Source organism: Neophocaena asiaeorientalis, unplaced genomic scaffold (assembly GCF_003031525.2).
Source record: "Neophocaena asiaeorientalis asiaeorientalis breed wild unplaced genomic scaffold, Neophocaena_asiaeorientalis_V1.1 scaffold114, whole genome shotgun sequence".
Lineage (NCBI taxonomy): Eukaryota > Metazoa > Chordata > Mammalia > Artiodactyla > Phocoenidae > Neophocaena > Neophocaena asiaeorientalis.
The window spans coordinates 3,126,011-3,141,757 of record NW_020173116.1 but is presented as its reverse complement, the minus strand read 5'-3'; the positions used below and the strand labels follow the sequence as shown (position 1 = coordinate 3,141,757).

At 42.4% G+C, this 15,747-nt stretch overlaps 1 protein-coding gene across 3 annotated transcripts in view; it reads left to right on the top strand.

Annotated features, from left to right (window-relative positions):
• Positions 1–15,168, top strand: part of IMMT (inner membrane mitochondrial protein) — a 48,394-nt gene extending 33,226 nt beyond the window's left edge. For 2 of the 3 annotated variants that reach the window (XM_024743789.1, XM_024743792.1), the window contains exons 9-15: positions 2,484–2,619; positions 3,153–3,282; positions 7,642–7,656; positions 9,035–9,258; positions 11,958–12,089; positions 13,067–13,196; positions 14,217–15,168. In XM_024743789.1, the coding sequence (XP_024599557.1) occupies positions 2,484–2,619; positions 3,153–3,282; positions 7,642–7,656; positions 9,035–9,258; positions 11,958–12,089; positions 13,067–13,196; positions 14,217–14,830 (1,381 nt within the window). In that variant the 3' untranslated portion in view covers positions 14,831–15,168. The remainder of the gene's footprint in view (positions 1–2,483; positions 2,620–3,152; positions 3,283–7,641; positions 7,657–9,034; positions 9,259–11,957; positions 12,090–13,066; positions 13,197–14,216) is intronic. The other variant, XM_024743791.1, reaches the window with a different exon arrangement.
• Positions 15,169–15,747: the final 579 nt, after the last annotated feature.

Here is a 15,747-nt window from a genome sequence, read left to right as displayed (position 1 = left end):
GAGTCTAGTTTTATGCCACCTTGACCTTTCCTGGAAGTTGGCTAAAACTAGGATGAAGCAGGCAAACCAGGTACAAGATCAACCTCTGACAATGGGAACCTACATTTGAATAAAGGGCTCTCATCAACATGGTGGAATTATTATTGGGTGGGCCAAGAAGTGCCTTCGGTTTTTTAAGTAAAAATGAAAAACATATTTTTCATTTTCTCCAAGAACTTTATTGAACAGTGTTTTCACTTTTGTTCCACTGCCTTCCTGCCATTTTTCAGGCAACTTCATAATTCCATCTTCCCAAAACTTTTTCTCTTCTTGAGCAAAGAGCTGTTCCAGGTGCCTTTTACAGTCTTCCCGGGAATTGAAATTTTTTCCATTAAAAGAATTATGTAGGGCTTCCCTGGTGACGCAGTGGTTGAGAGTCCACCTGCCGATGCAGGGGACGCGGGTTCGTGCCCCGGTCCGGGAAGATCCCACATGCCGCGGAGCGGCTGGGTCCATGAGCCATGGCCGCTGGGCCTGTGTGTCCGGAGCCTGTGCTCCGCAACGGGAGAGGCCACAACAATGAGAAGCCCGCATACCACAAAAAAAAAAAAAAAGAATTATGTAAAGACCAAAATAAATGAAAATCCAAAGGTGCAGTCAGTGTGTGGTGAATACGGTGGATGAATCGGAACTTCCCAGCCAAGCTGTAACAGTTTTTGCCTGGGCATCAAACATGCAGTCTTGGGTTATCCTGATGGAAGATTACGTGTTTTCTTTTGACTAATTCTGGACACTTTTCGTCGAGTGCCGCTTTCAGTTGGTCTGATTTGCAGCAGTACTTGTTGGAATTAATCGTTTGGTTTTCCGGAAGGAGCTCATAATAGAGGAGTCCCACCATAAACACATCACCTTCTTTGGATGAAGACCAGCCTTTGGTGTGGTTGGTGGTGGTGTATTTCTCTTGCCCCATGATCTCTTCCATTCCACATTATTGTACAGTATCCACTTTTCATTGCCCATTACAAATTTGTTTTAAAAATGGAATGTTTTCATTACATTTCAGTAGAGAATCGCAGGCGGAAATACGGTCAAGAAGGTTTTTTTCCGCTTAACTTACATGGAACACAAACATCAAAGCGATTCACATGACCAGGCTGGGGCAAATGATTTTCAATGCTTGATTTGGATATTTTGAGTATGTCGGCTATCTCCCATGTGGTGTAACATAGATTGTTCTCAGTTATTGTTTCGATTTGATCGCTATCGACTTCAGCTGGTCTACCCGACCATGGACATCGTCCAGGAAGAAATCTCCAGCACGAAACTTCGCAGACCACTTTTGACACGTTCGATCAGTCACAGTGCCTTCTCCATACGCTGCACAAATCTTTTTGTGCGTTTCAGTTGCTTTTTTACCTTTCTTGAAATAAAGTGTAATATGCCGAAAATGTTGCTTTTTTTCTTCCACCTTCAATATTAAAATGGCCACACAAAAAATTCACCAATTTTGATAATTCTTTTTTTTTGCGCTGGCCTCTCACTGTTGTGGCCTCTCTCGTTGCGGAGCACAGGCTCCGGACGCGCAGGCCCAGCAGCCATGGCTCACGGGCCCAGCCGCTCCGTGGCATGTGGTATCCTCCCGGACCGGGGCACAAGCCCGCGTCCCCTGCATCGGCAGGCGGACTCCCAACCACTGCGCCACCAGGGAAGCCCTGATAATTCTTTTTTTTAATGCATGCTGATACGACAGCTGTCACATACAATCTAACAAAATTGTTTAAGTGCTACTAAAGCCATCTTACGGAAAAAACTGAACAAACCTTTTGGCCCACCTAATCAATATTTGTCATTCAAAATTTTGCTGTCTTAACAAAATATTTAGAGAAAGAGAAGCCTTCTAATAAAGCCAGCATATCTTTTAGCAGATTGAAGGCATTATGCTCACATCAGTAGACCATGAGTCAGGGCTCTGAGTTCTGTGGTTGGGTAGACCATAGTCCATCCAGCCTGAATCGTGAGGGCTCCTGAAGACCCAGCTGTTTGCTTAGTGAGCTCTTAGGCCTCCTCCCTTGCCTTTGCTTTCCTCAAGCTCTCATTGGCAGGGGAGTCAACCTAATCCTTGCAAAAGCTGCCATTTATTGAGTGCTCCTGATGTAGCAGGCCCCGTGCAAGTTACTTAGCATGAATTACTTCTACTCCCTGTATAAGGGTGAGCAGCAAAGGAGAGGCCAGTCTGGGAGCTGAATCCAAGTCTCTCTGGTTCTGAAGCCTGTGTGTTTTCCTGTACACCATGCTACTCGTCCGGTTCACTCTATAAATCTAGCTTCTCACCAAGGTGTTTTCAGTTGTTGGTGAGGAAAGGTTCTCTGCCTGTTGACTGGAAAAGCATTGAGTAGTTTTTTCCAAATTAAATTTTTCATAGACTTAACAATTGTTTGTCATATTCTTTAATAAAGTTGATAAGGACTAATACTAAACCTTTGTTTTGTTTTATTGGTTTCCAGAGAAGAGTTAGAGAAGATGAAAAGTGTAATTGAAAATGCAAAGAAAGAAGAGGTTGCTGGGGCCAAATCTTATGTAACTGCTGCAGAGGGGAAACTTCACAACTTGATAGTTGATCTGGATAATGTGGTCCAAAAGGTGTGTTTCTTAGATCTTGTACAAGTATTTTTTATTTTTAAATGTAATTGTTTTGTCAAAGGATTTTTAAGAATTCTGGAATGTAGTAAGATTCCTGTCATCTTTCTCCCTTTTCCCTTGAAAAGAATATTAGTTGTAACTAATTTTAAAAACTTGCTTTGGACACAAAGTGGATTCTTCAGTATTGTTGATACTTTTTATAATAGGTAAACATTTGCTCATGGTCATTACCATTTATGGAAATTTCACAAGTCTGCATTTGTGATGTGTATGGGTAATTTCCCGTGACCCAGAGAAAGAGGGACGGGGGCACAGTGAGATGGGACAGGGCCTGCCCATGGCATCTGAATAGAATTAGAAGGACACAAAGACAAGACTTACGTTCCTTTTTCTGAGCTTGAGATTTCTTTCTATATATTGCTTATATATTCACAACCAAATGTAAATAAATAAATGACTGTGACTTAGAGTATTTTGGAATGTTTACGGTACTTTCTGTTCACTTTAACCACATACGCATTGTATCTGTTCAGGTTAAAGCAGCTCAGTCTGAGGCTAAGGTTGTGTCTCAGTATCACGAGCTGGTAGTCCAAGCCCGGGATGACTTTAAACGAGAACTGGACAGTATTACACCGGAAGTCTTGCCAGGGTGGAAAGGGATGAGTAAGTACAACTGAAGTGTTGGTACTTTCCCTTTTTTTTTTTTCTTTTTTTTTTTTTTTTTTTTTTTTTAACAACTGATCAACTGATCTAAACTTGCTTCAGCTCCATTCTCTAGTGTAAACCCCTCTGGCATGCATATCTCATCTGATATGCAGTATCGTGTTTTCAACATTTTATTTCAGTCACACCTGTGACAGGTGACACACCTGGTTTAGCCATGGTGGACACAAGTTCCAGCCAGTGTAATTTGGAATCTAAGTGAGTGAAGTGACATAACCTTGACTCTGTTAGCATATTATATATATGTAAAATTATTCAAAGCCTTTGTGACTTTAAAAATATTCATAATGAATGACTTAAGGCACACCTTATGACTGCTTTGTGACAACACTGTGGTTGAGAACTCACCCGGGGGTGCTGGGTGGAAAGGAAATCTGCTGTGTGGCCTTCAACCTGCAAATAGCTCAGACTGCATGGAACTTTGATGGCTCAACAGTTACACGTTGTAACTGCAGGGAATAGTCACATTTCCTTGAAGCTCTGTGAGAGTAATAAGAATCACGGAGATTACCAGGCTCAACAAAATCAAAACAGTACTTCTTAAATGCCAGCGTCTGTTAGAAACTGAACATCAGGTAGCACCTGAAGAACTGGCATTATAGACCTCTCTGGGGTGAAGGTGTCAAGGCTGCATCACAGAACCGTGGCTGGTCTGAGGAGCTCAGGTAATAAAGACAGTGCAGGAATTTTCACAGCATCATAGCCAACCAAGGAGATGTCATGGCAAGAAGTGGAGTCAAGGCTGTTATTAACTCAGATATGTAGTTAGTTTTTTTAATGTAGTTGACTCACTTAAGAGGGAGATAGACACCAGATTCTTGTCAAAGCAAAAAATAAAAGCAGGATTTGTAAGAGAGGATTAAATGGAGAATCACACAAAGTTTAGTGTGGGAACAGTGAGTCAGTCTTATTTGAACATTGTTGGTTAAACTTGTTTGAACTGACTAGCAGCAGAGGGGACAGTGTGGACGGTGTGTCCTTGAGGAGGCCTGCTTCAGCCACATCTGTACCGTTTCCCTCACCAGACTCTTTCAAGGGCTGGGCTTCATTGAGGTTACAACTGAGACAGATGTGATTATCCCACAGACATCCTCCTCCACAAGTCACTCTACCACGTTACCTTTTTTTAATCCGTCTGAAATACTTACTCACTGGTTTTTGTTTGTTGTGTGCGTATCTCTGTCCGTTGGATGTAAGCTCCTTGGCTTAAACCTGACGTTGGTAGATAGCAGGGAGTCTAGGTTTGCTGCAGTAAATTAAATAAGATTGAAAGGGCAGGTCAGGCTTTGCCTATAGAGAGTTAGTTATGAGTGCCATCCCTAGAAATTTGCATTCTCTCATCTAAAATACTTGTCTTTGGTCTTCCCAGTAGGCTAAATCCTACTAATTTTTCCATGCCAGCCTGTGAAGTTTTTAGCTTAAAAAGTTTGGGGACCTGGGTCAGGGGGGAATTCGTTGGTGGTCCTGTGGTTAGGACTCCGTGTTTTCAGGGCCGAGGGTGCAGGTTCCATCCCTGGTCAGGGAACTAAGATCCTGCAAGCTGCGTGGTGCGGCCAAGATAAAAAATAAAATAAAATAAAAAAATTTTTTTTTTTTTGGCTGATTAGAAAAATGGCTATTGTAAAGCATGAAAACATAAAGCAGGTGTTCTCAGCTCAGGGCATTTTTGCCCCCAGAGAATATTTGGCAATGTCTGGAGACAGACTTGTCACATGGGGGGTTCTAGTGTCATGTAGGGTAGAGGACAGAGGTGCTGCTTGGCACCCTACAGTGCACAGAACAGCCCCTCCAACTAACTGTCTGGCCCAGAAAGTCAGTAGTACCAAGGTGGAAAATCCAGCATGAAAGAAACGTATCATATAGAAAGGGAAAATCTTCTGCAGTGTGATCTTTGGATTATTTTTTAGAGGGAGGAAGGCAACCTCCATTTAATTTCTTATTTTGTAAATAGATTGAAAGGTACAAATGGCACCTGCTGAAGTTTCTCCCTTCCAGCCATGCCTACAGCTGCAGAGTTTTCCTGCCAGTGCTACTGATTGCTTGTGTCCCTCTGGAGATAGTGACTTATTCCATGATTACCTCAGCCCTCAATATATGTTCTCGCTTCTGAAATCTGAACTCTTTTAAGACCTATACTAAGCTCATTAGTACTGATGTGTGTTACCAGTTATTTTTCTCTTATTAGTCTTATTTCCCTAAGTTATAAGTATCCTGGTGACACTCATCTGTCTGGTACTTTTTCTGTGTTCTCCATAGCTGAGCACAGTGGCAAACATAACAATATTTAGCTAACATTGTTGAGCATTATTTTATTTCTAGCACTGTGTTCTGAGTGCTTCACATGTAGTTAACTTTTTTAAAGTTCATAACGGTCCTTTGAGGTGAGTTTTATTATTATGTCCGTTTTATAGATGAGAAGACTGAGACACAGAGGGCTTAAGTAGTTTGTCCACGTTTGGGGCTAGGGCCAGGATCTCATTCTTACCTACTGGCCTCACTGTTCTCTGGCTGATTGGTTCGTATTGGCAACCCAGGACCCCCTTTTGAGCTTTGGAGAAGAGGGATGATGTGATTATCATAAGTAGGAAAATTCATTTTTATGAGCTTGAGGGTGAGTTTGACGTAGGGAGGGATGCTTCAGGGTAAGGAAGCTATTCAAAGCTGCTGGAGTAATCTGAGGGCGAAGTGATGATATGGGTCACCCAGTGTGTATGCCAAGGGCACTGAAAATGAGGAATAGGAAAGAGACTTAGAAGTGATCATTCACCAATTGTTTTGTTTTGTTTTTGGCTGCACCGGTGCGTCTTGTGGGATCTTAGCTCCCCAACCAGGGATCGAATCCAGGCCCCTGTCAGTGAAAGCGCTGAGTCCTAACCACTGGACTGCCAGGGAATTCCCAGCAACTGGTCTGTTGAACCATAACTTGTATCTAGTGAAGTTGACAGCGTATATACTCCCGATCCAACAGTTCAGTTCCTAGGTATGAGCTCAGGAAGACTCACACAGGTGCTCAGGAAGATTCATTAAAATGTTTATAGCAGCACTGTTTGTAAGAGCAGAAAAATCAAAGACAGTTAAATACCACACATATGACAGTGCAGATGAATGACCCAGACCATTTCTCTTGAACATAAATGTTAAGGAAAAGCAAAAAGTTGCAGAAGAATATATAAAATAGGATACCGCTTACATGAAGCTTAAGAACATGTAAAACGAAACTATATATTGTTTAAGGATGCATGCGTATGTGAAGTATAACAAAATGAGTGATAAACACCGTATTCAGATAGCGGATACCACTGTGGGAGGAGGGAGGAGGCGCCACTAGGAGGTGTGCGCATGGGTGTTGCCAGGATGAGAGAATGAGGTGCAATTTGTAGGTTGTCAGTATTCCCGAGGGACATTTCCTTTATTGCTAGTAGACTAGTATATGTAGCCATACTTGCGTGCCACGTTGACACTGACCTATTATCTCTTAACCTCGTCCATCTTTTGCCGGTTTTTCCTGCAGCATTGGGACAGATCCCTGTGTCTTTGGTTGAATACCAGATTAAGTAGTTGAACTTTTAGAGCCATTTTGGATGAAAAATACTTGTCTTTGAACTTATTGAATCCAAGGGTCATACCCAGGATATTAAGCAGCTTATTCTGAGAGGCAGGAGACTGGCTGCGGGTCCTCTCCTGTCAGGGCTTCACGCGGCGGTACTTGAGATCGTGGCGGGGAGCATCATCCGAACTCTTCAGAATGTTGTTTTTTTTTCCTTTCCGCCACGTCAGGCAGTCACAGTTCTTAGTTTAATTTGCACCCATTAAGCACAAATTTAATGTGAGTTCACTGTTTTCAAATTTCCAAAGAAGAAAAATTAATTTCTTAAGTATTTGCAACGTTAGGAGCGGCGTGGTATTGAGAACACAGTCAGGACTGTGCCTTCGTGAAATAGTCTACGAACTAATGCAAATGGGATAAACAAGAATTGTAGTTTCCATGTAAAAACTAACCAAGTTGATTGCTTTACAAAAGTAGTTAGAGATGAGTCCCCAGAAACCAAGACTGCTTTAATATCACTGACTCTCTTGTTTTCTGAAATGTTAGAATTTACCTTGATTTATATAATGTCTTCTGATCCTTTAAAAAATTTTTAGGAAATAAACTCATCATTTTACTTCCCAGTACCAAAATATGCTTTTTCTACTACTAGCTTCTGGTTCCTTCTTGCTTTCTTTTGGATATTCCTATTTAATGATTAATAACTGAAACATGTACTTACTTTTTTTCAAACTTATTCTTTTTCTTTGTAGGTATTTCTGACCTAGGTGAGTAATTATGTGTATTTTATGTTTAAAGGCTTCTGTTTTGAGTCTTAAAAGACTCAAGTCTTTTCGTTTTGCCTATGATTCTTATACTAAACCGTCTAAATTAATCTAAAGTAGAATTATGTTGCATGTGATAAATCTGATTTGTATATTTTTGTCATCCATGTGCTCTCAGGAACAAAAATGTTTTCACTATGTGATTGGAAACCTGTAGATATGATAGATATATATATATATATCTTTATAAAAGATATATATCTTTTATAAAAGATATATATATATCTATATAAATATATATATTTAAGTTTTTATTTTGTAAAATTTGAAACATTAAAAAGTAATAAAACTATAATGAACTCCTGTTTACCCATCACCCAACTTTAGCAGTTACCAACACATGGCTGGTTTTGTCTCATTTATTCCCCCAACTTATGTTGAAGCAGATCCCAAACATTATATTCTTCAGCTTGTAAAAACTTTCAGTATGTTTTTTAAAAAATGTGGTGACCATACCATTGTCCCAGTCAACAATAATTCCTTAATGTCATCAAAGATATCTCTTAAGTGTTCAAATATTCCTAATCACTTTATAGAATGAGTGTTTTTAGTTGTTTTGTTCAAGTCAGTATCCAGAGGAGCTACACGTGGTGAATTTGGTCAATAAATCTCTCATCCTCACTTGGTTTTTTGCTTTTCAATCTACGTATCGTGGAATTGAGTTGTTTATCATAGTATTTCCCATATTCTTTATTTTGCTGTTAGAGCCATAATTCCTAACCTGTGGTAATATATCAGAACACTTCTGGAGTGTGAGATTGGGGAAAGAAGAAAAAAAACCATCAGAATCAGAATCCTTGGGTATGATTATTTTTAAAAGCTCTACCAGTGATTCTGATGGACAGCTCTGGCTGCAGATCCCTGTCCTGGATCATATTATCTGTGTAAGAAAAAGCAGAAAACTCTTATTAGGGAAAAGTCTGAGAGAACTTGGATTTGATTCACGTTTTAGCAGAAAATGTAGAAGTGAGTACGTTTAATTGTAAGCTTTGTCCTTAGAGGCAGAATTATGGTGAGTTATAAAGCCAATGTATCATCAGTTCACACTGGAAGTACCGCTTATTTGGGTTCCTGGAAAAAAACTGATTCTATACTTGGAGGCCTCCCTGAATTATTTTGCTTGGGATTGAAAATGCTTAGTTGCTGGCCACGAGCTGCGAATTTCTGATTACACGGCAGCCTCTACATCTCTTTTTAAACGTCCGCTCCTTCCTCTCGGCTTTTCTTCCTAGCTGTTTAAGTTACAATCAGTTGAGGCAAGCTACCTTGCAGATGCATGATTTTGGTGAAATCATCAACATTTTCATGCGGTTTTGTCTAGCTGACAGGCTGTCCCCCGACGACCTAAACTCCCTGATCGCTCACGCGCATCGCCGCATCGACCAGCTGAACAGGGCGCTGGCCGAACAGAAAGCCATGGAGAAGCAGCACATTGCCTTAGCCTTGGAGAAACAGAAGCTGGAGGAAAAGCGGGCGTTTGACTCTGCAGTGGCAAAAGCATTAGAACATCACAGAAGTGAGATACAGGCTGAACAGGACAGAAAGGTAAAGAAATGAGCAAAACTGCCTAATGTTTAAAGTGAATCTAACTTGTTTGCTTCTAGAGGTAATACCGGCAGTCACTGACTTTAAAATACTAGCTGTTAAGTCAGGCCAACCCCCCTCTTGAATGGAACTTTGGCCCTTGTTCTAGTCAGAACTTCTAGGGAAGGATTGGTCTAGCAGAGAGCCTTTACGTTGAGCTGATGCAGGGGTGTCAGAAGGTAACGAGCTACTGTCATCCAGGATTATCTAGCTTGCCTTTTCCCAGTGGAGCCTCTGTCCCCTTAAGCAGTGCTGAGTCTGTTGGATTCCGAGTATATTTTTCTCCTCAAGGGTTGTTTTTTGTTTCTTTGTTTATTTGGGGTTTCTTTGGCTGCAACACATGGCCTGCAGGATCTAGTTCCCTGACCAGGAATTGAACCCGTGCCGCCTACAGTGGAAGTGCTGAGCCCCAACCGCTGGACCCCTCTCTGCAAGCGTTTCTAAGTAGTTAGTGGTGAAGCATGGATGAAATAGCTGTAGTCTTCCGTCTGAGCACATCATGTATTAAATAGGTGTCTACAGGCTGATTTGGGAACCTGACTACTCATCCTACCTTCGCGTTTTCTCAGCTGCACAGGTGACCATTCCCTCCTCCTTTTTTAAAAAAATTAATTAATTTATTTATTTTTGGTTGCGTTGGGTCTTCGTTGCGGTGCGGCGGCTTCTCTTGTTGCGGAGCACGGGCTCTAGGCAGGCGGGCTCAGTAGTTGTGGCGCACGGGCTTAGTTCTCTGCGGCATGTGGGATCTTCCCGGACCAGGGATTGAACCCATGTCCCCTGCACTGGCAGGCAGATTCCTAACCACTGCGCCACCAGGGAAGTCCACTTCCTCCTCCTTGAAGCTCTTTCTTCCCTAGGCTGCCAGACCCCACACTTGCTGGCCTTTCCCCCTGCCTTGCTGACGCTCCTTGGCTTCCTTTGCTCAGCCTTCAAATAGCGGCGTGCACTGGCATTGTTCTGAAACCCTTTATCCATCTAAGCTGCCTCCAGGTGCTCTTTGCTAGTCCTGTGGCCTTGAAGTTCAAATACCGTCTATTACTGACACTTATATTGCTGGCTCTGACCTCTGCCTTGGCTTCAAGGGCTGTCCAGCAGCTGACTTGATGTCTTCAGCTGGATTTTCAGTAGTCATTTCAAACTCAACATGTTCAAAACGAATTTCTTGATTCTCTCCAAACTGTCTCCCAGCCCCTCAGCTGCTTCTCTCTAAATAAACCTCCATCCACTCACTGATCAAACTAGAAATCATGCTCAGTTGTTCCTCCATCAGTTTTTGCATCCAGACCATTGACAGAGTCTACCAGCTCTGCATTCAGAATAAATCCCTAAACGCTCCGCTTTTCTCTCCTTCAGTCACCACCACCTTAGTTCAGAGTATCGTCTTAACAGGGTCCCTGTTTGCATACCCATCTTTCTATGTCTATTTACACGGGCAAGTGGTCCTTAGAAAATGTATTCGCCTCAGACACTATGTTGCTGAAAATCCTCCACTGACTGCCGACTGTATTTAATGTAAAATCCAGATTCTTAACTGATACCAGAGAAGCCCCTTGATCTCATTCCTGTTGCTGTGAGCCAGGCTTCCCTTACTTCCCTATTTCCCTAGTGTACCAGGTACCTTGGGCTTTCTTGCTGTTGTGTTGGTGCCTTGACTACATCTATTGCCCTGGGGTAGCCCCATCCTGTTCCCTTCAATGTAAAGTAGAGTCTCTGTATTACTTTCTCTCACATTGCCCTATTTATTTTCTTAAAAACAAGTACCACAGTCTGAGATGTCCGTTTTGCCTGTCACTGATTCCTCTCTTGAAATGTATACTGCAAAAGAGCAAGGAGTTTGTCTGCCTTGAGCACCATCGCATCCAAGCTTACAGTAGGCACTGCCTGGCACAGGGCTGGCACTGCATAAATATTTATGCACTGACCGAATGGATTCATTTATTAACTGTATTGTTTCTGAGAAAAAGGAAGTTATGGTTTCCAGGTAATTAGTATTAAATAATTTGTAATATGACCCACGGCTAATTGTTAGGCCAGACATTGTAGGCTTTTCATAGTTTTGGCTCGATTTGGCCTGTGTTGAGTCTGAATTCATACTAAAATAAGCAGTTTCAGAGGCGCTTTCTTTGTTGAGAGAAACTGTGTTCGGTAACTGTCAGACATTTGTTACTTTTCTTAACAGTTCTGCATGGTAGGCATTATTATTCACAGACAAGAAAATGGAGACTTCGAAGATGAATAATCTCCCTAAGGTCACACAGATGGTTGCGGTGAAGCTGTGTTTGATCCCAAGTCTTTGTAGTTATTCCTGTGGTCTCGGATTTCTTGATTCTCAGGGGAGTACGTGATGCAGGAAATGACAGTGTTTGCTTTGTACAGGAGGCAGCCTGGTGATATGGAAGAAACTCAAGTCTGGGGGTTAGAGAGACCCCTGTTTGAAATCTGATTTCGCCACAGCCATGCGACATTGTTTGAGTCACCTTCCAACATTCAACTTTCTGATTCATAGGAGAATTTGAAATAAGAATGTGTTCCCATGCACGGCTCATCGTAAGGGGTTCTGGACGTGGAAGCTGCCATCATCGTGGTTACTGGTCTTTCTCTTTTGCTAAAAGCGTATGTGGAGAATTGAGAATTCCTCATCACTGTGCTTGGCTTCACAGGTGGAGGAAGTCAGAGATGCCATGGAGAATGAAATGAGGACCCAGCTTCGCCGCCAGGCTGCTGCCCACACCGATCACTTACGAGATGTCCTTAGGGTCCAAGAACAGGAACTGAAATACGAGTTTGAGCAGGTGAGGACCTGTCGTAAAGCATCGTCTCCCTTCAACCTCCTTTTCCCCTTTACACTATAAACAGTCTCTGCTTTCCTTCTAATGTGCTCCATGTCATTCAGTCTGAGAGTGTGGAAGAATGGGGAAAGATTTCTAGTGGTGCCTCCTTGCTGGAGGGGGACTTTTGTATATTTCACATCTGCTCCTTTTTACATAAAGGTGTACCTATGTGTTACTGATCAGATGTGTTTTGTATTTATGTCCTAGTCATTTGGAGCCTTTAAGCTTTAAGGAGGGTTGGTACAGGGGGTTTCAGGAAAGCAGGTAATAATACTTGACACATGTATCGCCTGCTTTATCTCCACAAACTCTTGTGGATTATGTGGTAGTTCTGAGATTTTTATATTTGAGGAAACATCCCGGAGAGGTTAAGTTTGGAAACCACAGCAAACCATCAGGATACCTTTAATCATAATTAGTTTCTACTCAGCAAGTCATTTATAATATATTAACTTATTATTTTGTCTCACAAGAAGGGAATGAAGTTTTCCAAGTAAGGAAATCTTCCAGAAAATTGAAACTTATACCAATATGAAAAGGTATATTACTTTGAATTCTCTTTGATGAGTATTTTGAGAAAAATGAACTCTTAAAGTGGAAGATGTTGAATACAATTTAATGTCTGGGTGGCCATACAGTTACTGTATTTTCTAAAGTTGTCATTTTCTCATTTTAATAGACCTCTTTCTTCCCCTCCTGGTCCTCTTCCTCTAATATTAGGTTCCACCAGTAAATCTGTATTAGATGAAACATCACATAGGCTTTAGGAAATTTTTGAAACCTTACACATAATGTAGGGGTTTCATGACACCTGTTTTGAGATTAGTTAAAGGCCCTCTTTACTTTTGGAGGCTGCAGTCACTGGAAGACTTAGTGGCCTGATACGTGACATGCACTGAGGTAGCATCACTTTCTCTGTGCACTGTTTACCATTTCAGGACCTGTCTGAGAAACTCGCTGAACAAGAATTACAGTTTCGTCGGCTCAGTCAAGAGCAAGTTGACAACTATACCCTGGATATAAACACTGCCTACGCCAGACTGAGAGGAATCGAGCAGGCTGTTCAGAGTAAGCACATGGACCTCTTACAGCTAATTTCATCAGCCCTACTTCTCAGGGTAAATTCTTGCTATGAGGATAATGGTATACATGCATTGACATTAGGGAATAAAGATGCCAAAGTCCCTCTAATAAATTTTATCCATTTCTTAGAAAATTAGCCCCAGATTTGGTAAGTGTGTAGTATTAGAGAGTTGTGAGAAGAAACTTAAAAGGATCTAAAAATTAAACCTAAGTAACTTGAAGTTTTACTCCTTATGTGACCGGCATGAGATCACCATTTACAAGGCAGTTTACCCAACACACTTTGGTGGTGTCTCACGTGCCCTGAGTGGAGAGAAAGGTCAGTGTGCTGCATGTTCGCCCTCCGGGCTCTGCTGTTGGAGGGTTACCTGGAGGTGGTGACTTGCTTGTTCCACCCACCAAATGGATGGTAGTTATGCTGAGGCCTCCATGTGCCGCACCGGAAGGGAAATGTCCTGACGGTGAGGATTTTATTAAGAAAATGGGTTTCTGTGGGATGTGATGGAATCTTTTTTGTCAGATAAGCATAGCAATAAGCTAAGTACTCGTGAAGTTTCAAGATCCAGTAGTCCGTTCCTTTGTAGAAAGTAAAGTTTCTGATGGCCTTAATGTAAGTCTTGGCTTAATTTAAATATCACATTTCTTTCTCAGACATTTCTAAAGATAAATGTATCTGAATTAGATACCCTGCGTTCTCCTAGATGTCACAGGAAGAAAGAAGGGAGACTCATCTGTGCACACCCACCCTCTCAGCTTTCTCCACGGCTACAGTAAAAACAAGTCCTCAGCAGATTATGTCGTGCCTTGTTGCCTCATGTGAAGAGGCCAGCTAGGAAAGAACGCACCATAAATAAGTGGTGGGATGGGCTTGGAAGAGGCTCTCTCCAGCCCCGTCTTCCACTGCTGTGGAAGGTGTACCAGTTCTCTCTGTGTATGAGGACATAGTCAGGTGGAGAAAAAAGTCTGTCTATGCCTTTTTTTTTTTTTTTTTTTTTTTTTTAATAGGTCACGCAGTTGCTGAAGAGGAGGCCAGAAAAGCCCACCAGCTCTGGCTCTCGGTGGAGGCATTAAAGTACCGCATGAAGACGGCATCCGCAGACCTGCCCACTGTTCCCCTGGGTAGCGCAGTGGAGGCCATCAGAGTCAGCTGTTCCGATAGTGAATTTGCCCAGGCTCTAAGCGCAGCCCTCCCTCCAGAGTCCCTGACCCGTGGGGTGTACAGTGAAGAGACCCTTAGAGTCCGTTTCTATGCCATCCAAAAACTGGCCCACAGGGTAGCCATGATCGATGAGACCAGGAATAGCTTATACCAGTACTTCCTCTCCTACTTACAGTCCCTGCTGCTGTTCCCACCTAAGCAGCTGAAGCCACCAGCAGAGCTCTGCCCCGAGGATACAAACACATTTAAGTTACTGTCATATGCCTCCTACTGCATTGAGCATGGTGACCTGGAGCTGGCAGCAAAGTTTGTCAATCAGCTGAAAGGGGAGTCCAGACGAGTGGCACAGGACTGGCTGAAGGAAGCCCGAATGACCCTAGAAACTAAGCAGATAGTGGAGATCCTGACAGCATACGCCAGCGCCGTAGGAATAGGAACCACTCAAGTGCAGCAAGAGTAAGGTCTAGGAAGAGTCTTGTAAAGTCACATTTCACGTCAAAGGAAATTGGCAGTAATGTATGAAGGGTTTGCAACAAGGTCTCAGAACTGCCTAGAAATGAGCAGGTGACAGGTACTGTTCTAAATGTTAACACCTGTTGCATTTATATGATTCCTTCTTGCTGTCATGTCAGTCAACTCCAGGAGCACTTTATTTGCAACTTGGGTAACATTTTCTGTTTCTCAGGTTTTCCTGATCAGGCTTGTGAGCCAGTCAAAATAATGTTTGTGGTCACTGTACTGTTGGTTTTGCCCTTGGAGCAAACTGAATAAAACAGAAATTGAAAACTGAGCAGCTCATCCCTTTTCAGAAAGTATCATTTCTAGTTTGTTGTGTATATGGAAAATCTCCTTGAGAAGCAGAAGTAGCAACTCCTGGGCGCTCAGAGTTGCCAGGCTGTGAACCGGGTTTCAGAAGCCCTAGGCCTGTTCTTGGCTTTGAAGGTCCTCGTGAACTGATTCCTGCTGGTGAAGCTCAAGAGTGATGTAAATGTGAGCCAAAATGCCGATACATTTGTAATTGGAGATACGTCATCCCAGTGATTCAGAGGCACTAGAAATAGTCTGTATCCCAAACTTTGATTTCCACAGGGAAAAATAATATTTTATATTGGGATCCAATACACCCGCACGCACCCTTATATGAATGTAGACATGAAACGGTTTCTGGAGCCACTGCTTCTCCTTTCTACTTGTGGTGTGCTGTGTTCTGGTCTGTGGCATTAGAAAAATGTTGGTGTCTTCTCTACCCACAAATTAATTCCACGGCCCTCAGAGAAGTTCACGGCTCCCAGTTCTGGAACACTGGTAGTTGACCTTGCTCCTTTCTGGTGTGTGGACTGTGAATCTCTCCATTGAAGTGGGGCTGGTGAGCCTGGA